The sequence below is a fragment of the Hemiscyllium ocellatum genome, chromosome 5, assembly GCF_020745735.1.
Source record: "Hemiscyllium ocellatum isolate sHemOce1 chromosome 5, sHemOce1.pat.X.cur, whole genome shotgun sequence".
Taxonomy (NCBI): Eukaryota; Metazoa; Chordata; class Chondrichthyes; order Orectolobiformes; family Hemiscylliidae; genus Hemiscyllium; species Hemiscyllium ocellatum.
Genome location: NC_083405.1, coordinates 128486247 through 128499850, shown reverse-complemented (window position 1 = coordinate 128499850; position 13604 = coordinate 128486247). Strand labels below are relative to the sequence as shown.

General features: G+C 40.8%; 1 protein-coding gene across 7 annotated transcripts in view; it reads left to right on the top strand.

The window, feature by feature from the left end:
* zbtb47b (zinc finger and BTB domain containing 47b) overlaps positions 1–13604 on the top strand; it is a 270356-nt gene extending 256752 nt beyond the window's left edge. For all 7 annotated transcript variants that reach the window (XM_060825191.1, XM_060825192.1, XM_060825187.1 and 4 more), the window contains exons 4-6: positions 628–743; positions 3820–3964; positions 8534–13604. In XM_060825191.1, the coding sequence (XP_060681174.1) occupies positions 628–743; positions 3820–3964; positions 8534–8925 (653 nt within the window). In that variant the 3' untranslated portion in view covers positions 8926–13604. The remainder of the gene's footprint in view (positions 1–627; positions 744–3819; positions 3965–8533) is intronic.

The following is a 13604-nucleotide window of genomic DNA, read 5'->3' as shown; positions in this document are numbered from 1 at the left end:
TGATGGAATGCTCTCCTTTTGTCTGGATGAATGCAACACTCGAGCTGCTTGATACCATCCGGACAAAGCATCTCTTAACTGGCACCCTATCCACCACCTTCAGTGTTGACTTCACCAGTGGCACACAGGCAGCAGTGTATACCATCTACAGTAACTCTGAGACCCTCTGACTGCACCTTCCAATCTGTGATCTCTAATCTGTGACCTGAAAGAACAAGGGCATCAGATGCAGGGCGGACACCATCACCACTGCAAGTTCCACTCCTAGCCACATACTACCGTGACTTGGAACTATATTGTCGACCCTTCATCGTGGTTGGGTAAAACTGCTGGAGTTTCCTTCCGAACATCAATGTGAGTGTCCCTATACTCCAAACACGACAGTGGTTCAAGAAGGCAATTCACCATCAGCTCCTGCAATGCAGTTAGAGATGGGCAGTAAGTACTGATACCCACATCGCATCACCACATTACAATGATCTTCTCATAGTGGATACTCAAATCAATGATTCTCAAGAAGACTATTGAAGGGAAGTGGCAGAGGTGGAAAGAAATGCAGAATCAGTGTTTGAATTCATCAATGTAATGTCTGTTTTAAAATGCAGTAATTAGGCTTGTCTCTTTCAGCTCACACAAAAGATATGCCATTTACCTGTGAGACTTGTGGGAAGTCATTTAAACGCAGTATGTCACTGAAAGTCCACTCTCTGCAGCATTCGGGAGAGAAACCTTTCAAATGTGAGGTAAGTGCCGTGCGATGTTTGCAACTTCCCTCTTCCTTCCATCATTCCCCCATCTTCCCTTTTAACCAGGAAAGAATCAATCGTTGAAATCGAGTAAAAATGTAACTTCCACCTGCTGCTTTTTAGTGAGGTCAGTTTCCTTATTTGTGTCAGAATCGGACATAACCAGTGCCAAGTGAAATTATTATGTAATCAAATAAGATACAAACCCCATTTCCCTCCAAGTTTCATAACTTTATTCACAGAATCACAGAAGTATTACAGTGCAGAAGGAGGCCATTCATCGTGTCATGTCTGTATTGGCTTAGTGCATTTTGTGTCTTTTCCCCATACTCTTGCACATTGCTTCTATTTTAATAACCATTCAACACTTTGTCAGTGTTACAGCTTGAGAAATTTAAGATGGAAATACCACTGAATACATCAGTGTGCTTCAGTGGCTTTTAGTGCCAGAGGCACATTATGGTCTGAAAGTTACAGTCTGGTGTTACTTGTCAGGCTGGTTTTGGGACCAACATCAATGAGTAGTTGAGGCAGAGATGGCGACAGTGAATGTCAGGCTGGTGAGTTGGACCATTGGTGAACTGGCCAGCTTTGTTCTCGCTGACCCAATCTGTTGCAGTCACCCAAGGCCTTGATCAGCTTTTCTTCTTTATGTACTGTTATGCAAGCACTGTGGCATCTATCCTGATAGCTGCTTCAGTCAATATGGTACTGGTGTGTCATGGATTGAATAGGGAAAATGCAGACTGTGGAGATATTTTTTAACACTGTTTGGCAACAGTTTATGATTTAAGTCGGTCTGTTCTCAACCTTGGTGTCACATTTGATCTTGAGATGAGTTTCCAGCTTTGTGAGAAAAAAAATTATTCACACTTAAAGTGTTGAAAATGAGAGCGCATAGATTTAAGGTAATTAGCAAAAGAAGCAATGGATACACCGAGAGAAACTTTCAAACAGCAAGTGGTGAGCATTGTAATGCACTGCTTGACAGTGTGACAGAGGCAGGTTCAGTGGAGACATTCAAGAAGGAATTAGACTGGAAGAATGTGCAAGGTTTACACACAAAAGGTGGTCGTATGTCACTTGGAGAGCCAGTTCAGAGATCCAGCTTGGACACGGTGAGCCAAATGGCCACCTTGACCATTGAAACAGTTGGGTGATTCTGTGTATTAATATTTCTCTTGACTGCATTAACCAGCTTGTGGAAGAGGCAAGTAGAATTAGTGAAAGTTGGTGCCTTGCAAGGTGTCCTGTCTACGTAGTAACAGGCATTGGCCATTCTGCCTTGTTTGCCGTTTAGTTGCATTCATTTACATGCTAAAATCTGAAAGATATCACTTTGAGTGCTGATCTAATAGTGGTATCCAGAACTAGGAGGCACAATTTCAGAATAAAGCCTATTTATGGCTGTCATGTGGAGGAATATCTTGATCTTAGGACTTCTCTGAACATATTCAGAGCTGAGAGAGACAGATATCTATTCAGGTAAACAGGCAGAAAAGTGGAGTTAAGGTCAAGATTTTATTGACTGGTTAAGCAGGCATGAGAATCCATATGCCTACTGCTGCCCCTTTTTCTATGTGCTTAAGTTCCAGAAGTATCTGAAACAGGAAACAGTACCAAACATCCACTTGGAAACTTGCCTGTATTCTTACTATACTGTTTAATGGTTGTTATATGCATCTCCGAGACATTTTTTGGCAATTGACTCACTTCTTCTGAAACAAAGTGGGAATTTTGGCACAGCATACTCTGAGGCAGCAATGGTCCCATTCACAAGTCTTTTGTCCTCTGAGGTTGCAATAATTTTCCAAGCCTTGCAATGGAGTCACTGTGAGGGAAAACGCTTGCGAAGCTGAGTTTAAAAAGTTTTATATATATCCATGCGAATTGTATTTTTAAAATATGTTTTGATGTGTAATAAATATGTGAAATTCTTCTTCTTCCACCGAGTCACGGTCCGCTTATAACCTAAAATCACAGGGTCTCGAGCCTCCAGGCTGCTAGGGTTTCTTGCTGTCCTGCTTCCTCACTGTCGGCACCAGCTAGGGTCAGGTACTTCTCCACAGTGATGCAGCTGACTTTGGAACCCAATGACTTTCCCATCCAAATCCCTACCACTTCCTTTATGGCCTCGGTCCCTGATATGCTGAGAGTTCTCATATTCCAGAGTGGCTCACAAGACTGAATTCAACTTTATGTGCATCCTGTAATCAAGTAGTTCCTTTCCAATGAACAGGAATTCGTAGAGCAAGGAGCAATGGCAAGTTAGGTGTGAAGTATCATCTTGAGGTTTCCGGTAGCAAGGGTTTTCTAAACCAAAACAGAAATTGCTGGAGAAGCTCAGCAGTTCTGGCAGCATCTGTGGAGAGAAATCAGAGTTATCATTGTGGGTCCAGTGACTCTCCTTCAGACCCTTCCTCAGGTGAGCAAGACTATTCTGTTGTCATATATGGGTTCAAGTCCTACCTGCTCCCGAGGTGTGTAATAACATTGGCAAATGGGTTGATTATAAAATATGTATTTCTTGTGCTGACAGCAACTTTCTAAAATGGAGGTCGATCTGGATCTGTTGCAGTTTGTAATTTGGCATGTTCCATTTCTGATTTTTACAATGGCTGAGGCTTGGCAGAAAGATCCAGGGTGAGGCAGAGGATGAAGAGAGCTGCAGGAAAATCAGACCAGTAATGTCTGTGTCAGGGTGTTCATGGTACTATTGTGCTCTGGCATCACATCAGTTTCAGTCGAATGATTGTTACATGAGCTTATGCCCAATAGCTACTTTTGGTTTAGCAGTTGTACAAAGACAAACGTTTAAGATTCCGAGTTTTACCCCTGTCCTTTGATAGCACCATCTTTGAAGGGGCAATTGGTAGCAAGGGAAGCGTAGGTATAATGATTTAAGAATCATATGTCCAGTTGCTTCTTCCTGGTACCTGTTGGAAATTATTGAATTTAGTTAACATTTATAAAAATCCTGGAATGGAAGCTGGGGCAAACATTGATGTATTTGCATTTACTGTCAGGAGCTGCACTAACCCTACCTTTTTACACTTGTGTCTTCAATCATTAGAACTGCAATGAAAGATTCCAGTACAAGTATCAGTTGCGCTCTCATATGAGCATCCACATCGGACACAAGCAGTTCATGTGCCAATGGTGCGGCAAGGACTTTAACATGAAGCAGTATTTCGATGAACATATGAAGACGCACACTGGTACGACTTTTCAACTTTAACTAAACAGCTATTGTGATCAGAATTCAAAGCTCAAAGGACAATTTAACTTCTCTGTCCTCTAAGGAAAGTGGTGATGTATCTGACGCAGAATTGTTTGGAGGTGGGGGAGAAGGAACAGTAATCATTTCAAATAATTTGTTTGCCTCTTTCATTCTGAAAGAATAAATAAGCTTTCTTGTCATTTACTTCAATTTTAGATTACTTACAGTGTGGAAACAGGCCCTTCGGCCCAACAAGTCCACACCGACCTGCCGAAGCGCAACCCACCCAGACCCATTCCCCTACATTTACCCCTTCACCTAACACTACAGGCAATTTAGCATGGCCAATTCACCTAGCCTGCACATTTTTGGACTGTGGAAGGAAACTGGAGCACCCAGAGGAAACCCACGCAACACATTTCCATTTTTATGTGTGTCCTAGTCATTATTCCTATTTCTGCAGTATTCCTCCAGAATTGCTATAATTTCCAGTTGACTACTCTCTGGTATCTTCTGGTTAGACAGCACATGTTAACACCCTATTTGTGCCTGCTCTTTGAGCTGCTCATACCTGTGTGAAACCCTACTCTTGCATCACTTCCATCCATTAAAATGTCTAAGGATATTCCTGGCTGGACATTGGGAGCAGAAGCTATGGGTGGTTATGATTTTTTTCTAAATGATTATCATAGAATCCCTACAGTGTGGAAGCAAGCCATTCAGCCCATCAAGTCCAAACTGACCCTCCAAAGAGCTACCCACCCAGATCCACTCCTCTACTTCCCATAGCTGATCCTCCTAGCCTGCACATCCCCAGACACCTATGGACAATTTCACACAGCCAATCCACCTAACCTGCACATATTTGGACTGTTGGGAGTGTTATGGTCCCAACCAAGCCCCCTCAAAATATTTTAAAAAGGTAGCCACATCCTAATTTTTTCTTATTTTTAAGGTAGATATGAACTGCGTGTCCCAGATGTGATGTGACTGGTCAAAACTATTTAATGTAAAGCAAAACACTGTTTAAACACTATAATTAAAATATAAACAAAAGAAAGGGATTTAGAATAACTACTATTGGAAAACTTAACTGAATAATAGATACAGTACCTTTTGCTAATTAACTGTTTCAATATAGTAACATCCCATAAATATGGCCCTTCGCAAAAAAGTAAATTCAGATACAGATTTTTACATGCAGTTCTCCATTCCATGAGGAAACAACGTCTAGAAATTTCAGAGAACGTAGCAGTTAGGAATAATTTTCTTAAGCACCAACCCTTCTGGGACCCAAACAGCCTCTAACTGCTATCACTAAAAATAAACTAGAAAGACGGATTTGTGAGAACTGGCCACTCCTCTTCTCTTCTATTGTTACAAAAAAACCTCAAGGCCCACTACACTGTTGACTTAGGCAACCTACAGTAGCCACTTCGGCACCTCTGCCTTTACAATCTCTCTTCAAAAAAACACCCAGAACAAAATTATTATTACCTCACAGGAGGAAACTGGAGCACGCAGACATGGGGAGAATATGTAAACACAGTCACCGAGGGCAAAATTGAACTATGCATTTATTGCCCATCCTTGCCAAGAGGGCAGTTAAGAGTCAACCATATTGTTGTGGGTCTGGAGTCGCATGTCTCCCAGACCAAGTAAGGATGGGAATTTCCTTCCCTAAAGGACGTTAGTGAACCAGATGCATTTTTCTAAGAAAAAAAAATGGATTCATGATCATCATTAGATTCTTAATTTCAAATATTGAATTCATATTCCACCATCGGTTGTGGCAGGATTTGAACCCAGGTCCCCAAATCATTATCTGAGTCTCTGGATTAACAGTCCAGTGATAATACCACTAGGCCACATCCTCCCCTTAATAGCCTTATCTTGGCTATGAAGGATTCTGTGGAGTCCAGAGGTTGTGAGAAATGCACCCTGTTTCTTTCTCATAACTTCCTGCTGCTACTTCACTGCTGCTTCTAGATTGGTATCATCAACAAAACTTAAGAATCAATTCTTCTAAATCTTGATCTGTTTTTGTATATGTGTGTACATTGCACTTGTGTGCATGATATATATGTGGCAAATGTTTGTACATACATGAGAAATTAGATTTTAAAGTGGTTCGAAGGGAGTTCCACTAGTCGGTGCAAGTCAGAGAATTATAAGCTTATTGCTACATTTCTCCCTTCTTCATTATTGCTAAAGTTTATACTCAAGCAAGACAGAAGCTTATATCCTCATGCATGGGACAGTCGACCAAGTCAGCTGATCGTTAGCTGATGGTCTTGAGTAGTCAAGCCACTAAATTATTAGTATTTGATCATGCATTCAGATCTTTGTTGAAAAATCTATACCATTATAGAAATGTCTGTAACTTTGTGTTCCAAAGTGAAAATGAAAGGGAAAACCTGCATACTGGTTGCTTGATCTTGGTGACAATATCAGTTTTCAACTCTTAGGTGTGCGAAAGGAACTTTGCAGATGGTAATTTAAAATGCTGATATGAGCCATTCTGAGTACGTACAACCCATGCCCAGGGATCTTGCTTATTTGCCTCCGGCTAATGCATCAAAAAGTCTTGTGCCTCTACCAGGAATTCTGTAAAAATTATACTGTAGGTCTTTCTCCATATGTTAGCATGGTTAATATACATCCCTTTTGATCTGGAAATGCAATACCATGAAGAAAGTTTCCACTCATTTTTCCTTTTTGCTGGGTTCAGTTCCGTGAATTCCTGGCATTCTGTTACCTCATCACAATGGCCATTCGTCAAGTATAAGGCCAGATCTATTTTTGCAATCTGTTTGATCGTATAAGCCATCATCAGCCTGTGCTGCCCTCCACAAATGTGTAATTTCTATTTCCAAGTCAGATTGGTGTGTGACTTGGAGGGAAACTCAAAGGTGATGAGACTCCCATGTATCTGCTGCTCTTGACCTTCTAGATATTGATGATTGATAGGTGCTATGTTGGAACCCTCAATGAATTTCTTGTAAATAGTACATGCTGCTGCAACTCTGTGTCAGTAGTGGAGGGAGTAAATGTTGAAGGTGATGGATGAGATGCAGATCATGCTGGCTGCTTTGTCTGGATAGTTAGAATTTCTTAAATATTACTGCTATTCTGAACAAGGCAAGTGGAAAGTATTTAATCGTGCTCTCGTGTTTTGTTGATGGTGGCCAGACTATGAGCAGTCATAACGTGAATTAGATGGAACCAGCTGGAATTGTTCTCCATAGAATGGAGCAAGTTAACAGTGGAGAGGGATTTGGTGGGAAGGTAGGCAGAGTTTAGAACAATTCCTAATCCTGAAGTAGAAAGTGTTTTTGAGTGCACGAAGTACAGTAATCAGAGGACATAGATTTCAGATAATGGCAAAAGAACCAGAAAGAGTACAGCAAGTTAAGTGTCTGAAATATGCTATCTGAAAAGTGGGGTATCGAAACAGATTAAATTGTAATTTTCAAAGGTTTTTGCATGTATACTTAAAAAGAAAACAACATGTAGGGCAGTGTGGAAAGAACCGGGACACAGACTAATTGAATAAATTGCAGACATGGCATAGACATGAGCCAGGTGACCACCTCCTGTCCTGCGTCATTCTGTAATTTAGGACAATATAATGCTGGGTCATAAGAGATAGGAACAGGACATTCATGCCCTTAAGTCTGCTATGCCATTCCATACAATCATAGTTGATCAACCTCAGGCCGATAGGAACTGAAGAGAAAGGAACAGCAGTAGGACGTTAAAGTCCCAAAGCTAGTGAGTCAGAATCACATTTTCACTATGTCACTATGCTGAATCATTCAGTCCTGAGTGTCAGAGGCAACCTCTTGTCTGTTGCTTCTGACTTTAGCTCATGGCTACTTCCGATCCAGCTTTGCTTGATTGCATTACATGTTCATTTCTCTGCCGTTTTTGTTCTTGGAACCTGTCTCTCTCAAGTTTGTCACTTGCTGTCCATCACAAAAGCCTTGATAAACTGGCAGACTGCCTTGAACTGCAAGTAACAGTTACATTGATTGCAATCGGGGCAGTTATGTTGATTGCAAAAACCAAAAGAACTGTGGATTCTGGAAATCAGAAACAAAAACAGAAATGGCTGAAAAGCTCAGCAGATGTGGAGAGAAATCATAGTTAATGTTTTATCCCTTCCTCAGAATGACTAGTAGTTGGGCTCATGTACAACCCAGCTCAGGTAAGGATGACAAGTTTCTTCTCCAAAGGACATGAGTAAATTGATTTCTGTTTGTAACAGTCTGTCAACTTCTCACCATTTTCTTAACTGCCGTAGTGGAAATTTAACTATGGTTCACAGACACGGAAGGATTTTACAGAACTAAGGGGAAAATGGATTTGAGACTTTAAACATTTGCTCCAGCTATGATGGGCAAGTGGCCACCTTCAGAGCTGTCATTGTGTTCTCTGGATTGTTATCCAATAACATGACTTCTACATGATTGTAACCTCTTGGCAATTCAGGGCTGCAAGTTGAGTTTATATCCTCATTAAATGCTGAGTTAAAATGAAAAATTAATCTTTTATTTGCTTCCAGGGGAGAAACCGTACATCTGTGAAATCTGTGGCAAGAGCTTCACCAGCCGGCCAAACATGAAACGGCATCGCCGGACGCACACGGGCGAGAAGCCATATCCGTGCGATGTCTGTGGACAGCGCTTCCGTTTCTCCAACATGCTGAAGGCGCACAAGCAGAAGTGTTTCCGAGTCACCAACCCCATCACGGCAGACAGCAACCCCCTGAGCCTCACATCCGCCACCCCTCCCAACTCCAGTAACCCTCTCATCAGCCCCCATCCCCAATCACACCCTCACTCTCTCCCTCTGCCCCTCCTCCACTCCCTCCCACCAACTCTCCCCCCTCCCCCACACCTTCCGCCACCACCTCCCCTGTTTCCAGCTGGACGGATAAACGCCAACAACAACTGAATGGCTGTAAACGGAGGGCAGTTTTGGCCCTCCGAACAAAAGAAGAGACAAATGACTGTAGCAAACAGTCAGAAGCGCGCACTGGGTGTGACGCTGAATATATTCTGTTACCTGGAAGGAATATAACCAAAGGGGGCATACTTAACGAATGGGACTCAGAGTCAAGCAACCTTGGAAAAAAAATCATGATTGATTTATGTAACAAAAAAAAACTATTTTGGTGTATTATTTACAGTAAGGATGTAGACAAAGGATTTTTGTTTTTTAATGTCATTATAGGACTAAAGGCTATTACCAAGTAGTCTGAACTACTTTTAAAGGCATCCTAGACTTAAACTGCTCTCACTTAAAAAAAAGACTTTTTCTGTTTGCGTTTTTGAGCATAAATATCCCTGCGGCATATAATGCAAGAAGGACATGTACAGATTTAATGCAGAGAGCAAAGCTAAGCAGCAGCCCTTGATAAATGTGTTTCTAATATACTTAATTAGCAAGGTATTTTGGGATTCCTCCCCTTTCCACCTCTACAAACCCAATTCTTTCCCATACCCAATCCCACTCCTCTCCAAACCCAACCTCCTGTCTAAATCCAACTTCTTCCCAACCCCAACCCCTTCCCAATTCCAATTCCCCCCTCCCCCTCATTCCCAAACCCAGACCCATCCTTTTGAGCCTCTAAAGTGTAACCTGCTATTTTTTTAACACGTGTTTAATTAAGTAAAGCAAGCTGTGCTTGTGTGTAGCAAGTTGAACCATTTACCGTGGCGTGTCTAACCCGACTTGACCTTTTAGCAGCCATTGTCGTCTTATGAGTGAACCGGAGCAGTGTTTATTTTACCATGGACTGTAGAGCTTACAACAGAAGCAACTGAGGTGAGAGGATAAGAGCGAATGGAACCAAGAGACTCCAGCTTGTGGCCAAGTACAGACACCAAAGAGGGAACGACGAACAAGATCAGTCACAGAAAGTAGGACTTCTCTCTCAGGCAGTTAACAGCCTGGAGGTAGGGACCTGGGTGGATTGCAAAAGTATGCTGTATCCACCTCCTACACCAGTTCACCTTACTGACTGCTTTGCCTCCAAAATTTATGGACATGTTTGTTGGGGCCTGCCAGGGATCCCTTGGAGGACCAAGTTAGCACTTGATGATCATGAGCACTGTCGCTTTTAATAGGAAAGTAGAGTTAATAAAGACAGAAAGAAATATTTTCTTTTAATATTTAAAGTGCAGCAGAAGGACAGACCATTCCAATCGTTCTTATAGAACTGAGTCTGTAGTTAAAATGGGAATGAAACTGGTCAGTGCTGTTCAGGAGGATTCTGCACTAAGCCAAGCAGGCATGGTGTAATGGAGAGGACTGAGAAATTGCGTGCAGTAGAAGTCAAGTAAGGAGTTTTGAGGTGTTGAAATCTCAGCAACAAGAAATATTGGGAAATATGTTGCTTTAAGTTGCAGCTGATGTGAGGGTTTTTGCACTGTTCATTAACATGAAACTTTACAGGCCCCAGGGAATAAAAAAAAGAGATGACATTCTCTTGCAAATGGTTGCCTTAAAGGACTTGAGTTACAGAGTTTAGCAAGACATGGTTGGGAATCATTAGATATATTTGCACATCACAGAGATACTTCTCTCCCTCCTCCTGCAATTGTCATCAAATGTAGCTGAAATTCAGTCATAGAAACAATATGATGGGCTCAGATCTAAAGTGTGGGTAAAGTTAGAAGTGTGACTTGGTACCAGAACTGGGGATTCTTCTTTTTGTCTGGAGTTAAGCCCAGATGCGTCAGTTGTTTACTGTCTGACGTAGGACTTTCAGCACATACTTCAGTGTTTCAGATAGTGCCTTTGTCATTATGCTGCTACTCTAGGATGAAAATCTCCTTGACTAGCTTCCCCCTGACCAAGGGCTTTTATTTTACTGGAAGGCATCCAGTATAATTGTGGCCCTGCTCACAAGTGTGAGCAAACACTCACAATTGACAGTGACAATGCGAGGTCTGATTGAGCTTTTGATTTGGTAACCCTTCCAGTAACTGTTCAGGGTGGACTATATGACAAACCCAGGGATATTAATTGCATTGCTGCAGCATTCTTTCTGTCTGAGTCCAATTCACCTCAGACATCTTGACTTCAAAAATGATGTGCCTTTCAAAGGTGCAGTTTGTTAAGTAGGATTGAAGGAGGAGGACAGAGAGGAGCAGTCTTCCATTGGCAACCCTGATACCATTGCTGCTACAGGTACCTTACCAGAAAGATCTTGTACTTGACACAGCTGTCTGCTTGTGGGGGATTTTCACATATAGCTTTATGGGAAGAGTTCCCCAAAATTTAATAATTTCCACATCCTTCTGTTCTACTGGACTAATGGATATTGCCATCCTTTTAACTTGAACACTAACCTAGATTTTAAAGCATTACAAAGGGGAGAGCTTAATTTTTGAAGCCCACCTTAAACTGCAGCAATTACTTTCTTTGGGAGCTGGAAGAGACCTCTGATTTTAGAGTGGCATTTTGTTGAATCATGCGGACATAACACTACATCCTCGCCACAGATTAATCTTTGTGTAATCATTAAATATCCATTTTTCCCTACCTATCCTAAAATTTATTTGATCATAATGCAGGATTAAAATAATAGAAATTCAACTGAAACATTCAGTTTCGTTGATGTGCTTATAGGCTGCTTTAACCATTTAAATCACTATTTTGCACCGGGGCATGGGAGAAGACATTCTCTGTTTCTGAACTGCAGATTTTAGAGGAATCATTACTCTATTATTAGTAACAGCAGAGCAAAGTTTGTTTGCAAGTGCATTGTTAAGTCTCAAACTATTTTTTTTCACGGAATTTAACATGCAGTATTTGTCATTGTACAGAGACAAGGAGGAAAATATCAGTGAAGCATCGCAGTATTTTTAATATGCTCTTATCGGATACAGAGTTTTAAAAATTAAATAAAATAAAAAGTTGGTTATTGTAAAGACATAGGACTTTTAATATTCAATGTTTTGATACTTTTGAATTCTGCCTGATTTGCTCATCCAGGAGATAAAGGACGACTGCACCTTGAGGCAGGAGCGATCTTTGGGACGGGCATCCTGATGCTTATTTCCAGTATTGATAATTCAGCCGACTTTTAATTGGAATTGGTGTTCTAACATAGGAGCCCTCAGTTCATTAGCATGTAAACCTGCTAATTCTCTCAGATGCAGCAAAGCAGCATGGTGTAATGGGATGCTAGCCTGTTATAGGATCCAACAGTAATGACAGCAAACTTTGTTCCAAGTTTGCAAATCAGGACAAACTGTGATCAAAGGGGGTTTATGGGATCCTTTGCACAAAACAGTACAATGTGAATCATCCATTTCAGCTGTTCCTTTTCCTTCAGATCCTGGAATTTAATTTGTATGATACTCTCATCTTTCATTATATATTTTATATATATATTCTGCTAATAATTGCATGCTAAATGGAATTCAACCAGAGGGAGGGAGCGGTTATGATTCTGTGCTTCCTTCTGCAGCCTTCATCTCTTCATTGTACTTTTTAATTCCCTGCAATACATAATCCTTCCATTTTATTTAACAATTCTAAAAAAGAGTTGGATGAAATTATCTCTAATAAAAAATTTTCTTTTTAAAAATAGGCTATTGGCCATCACAAAGTGAGAAACCTGTGCACGTAAATGATGTAGCCAAGTGCAATCTGTCAAAACTGCAGCTGAGAGTCTCAATTGACACCTTTAAGGATTGCCTTGGCTTTTTCAGAGGCGCACCGCCTGTGGGTATCACATTGTTGCCACAAGTATTTGTTTAAAACAAAATTTGAAGCCCTAGTTCTAATTGCAACAACTTCTGGAATCCATCCGGTTAATGGTGAGGTTATTATATCATTCCACTCATTATGGAAGTACTTCAAACAGGCGTGCTCTGGCCTGCCAAGTCCCTGAGGCTATATTGAGTTAAGGTTTGGTCTCCAGCTGTGTTCATGGAGGATTTTTTTAAAAATTAAGTTTAAAGGCTGTTGTTCAGAGTTTGAGAAACATGAACAAGGTTAGCACTGAATTGGAGCCTTTTAACCCTTTGTTGACATCCTTATTTCACAGTGAATGTTACTTTTGCTGTACAAAATGAAATCATGGGTGAATTGATTCATAAGCTTCGTTTAGGTAAGCTGTATTTACAATTAAATATTGCACCTTATCCCTAATACCCCTTCCTCCAAAGGACCACAGATAAGGGGGAAAAGACACTGCTTCATACTGTAGTTATTCCGCTATCTTGTGGAGAAATTTAATTTGAAGCGAGATCATACTGATGTAGATGGCTGCATAGTACTGCCTCATTCAGGTAGTGTTGTGCAGCTTGATGAATAGAGGAAATGCTACAGTTAATATTCGTTGGATATAAGGCCAAAATTTAGCTTGGCCCATTTAGTAAAGCATTAGGTTTAAGAAAAAAAAATTAAAATCAAATTTGTGTATCAGTCATAAGTATGTTAATTCTATATTTTACTACATAAACACATCTTAGTTATCTTGTGTACATAGCATTAATGTAGAATGTTGTAGTCTTGTGGTTTAAAGGAAGATTATGTCCATAGGTGCTACAATTACCAGTCTATATCTGTCATTTATGTATTGCTTAGTGTATAGTGTAGTCAGGATTTGCTGTCTA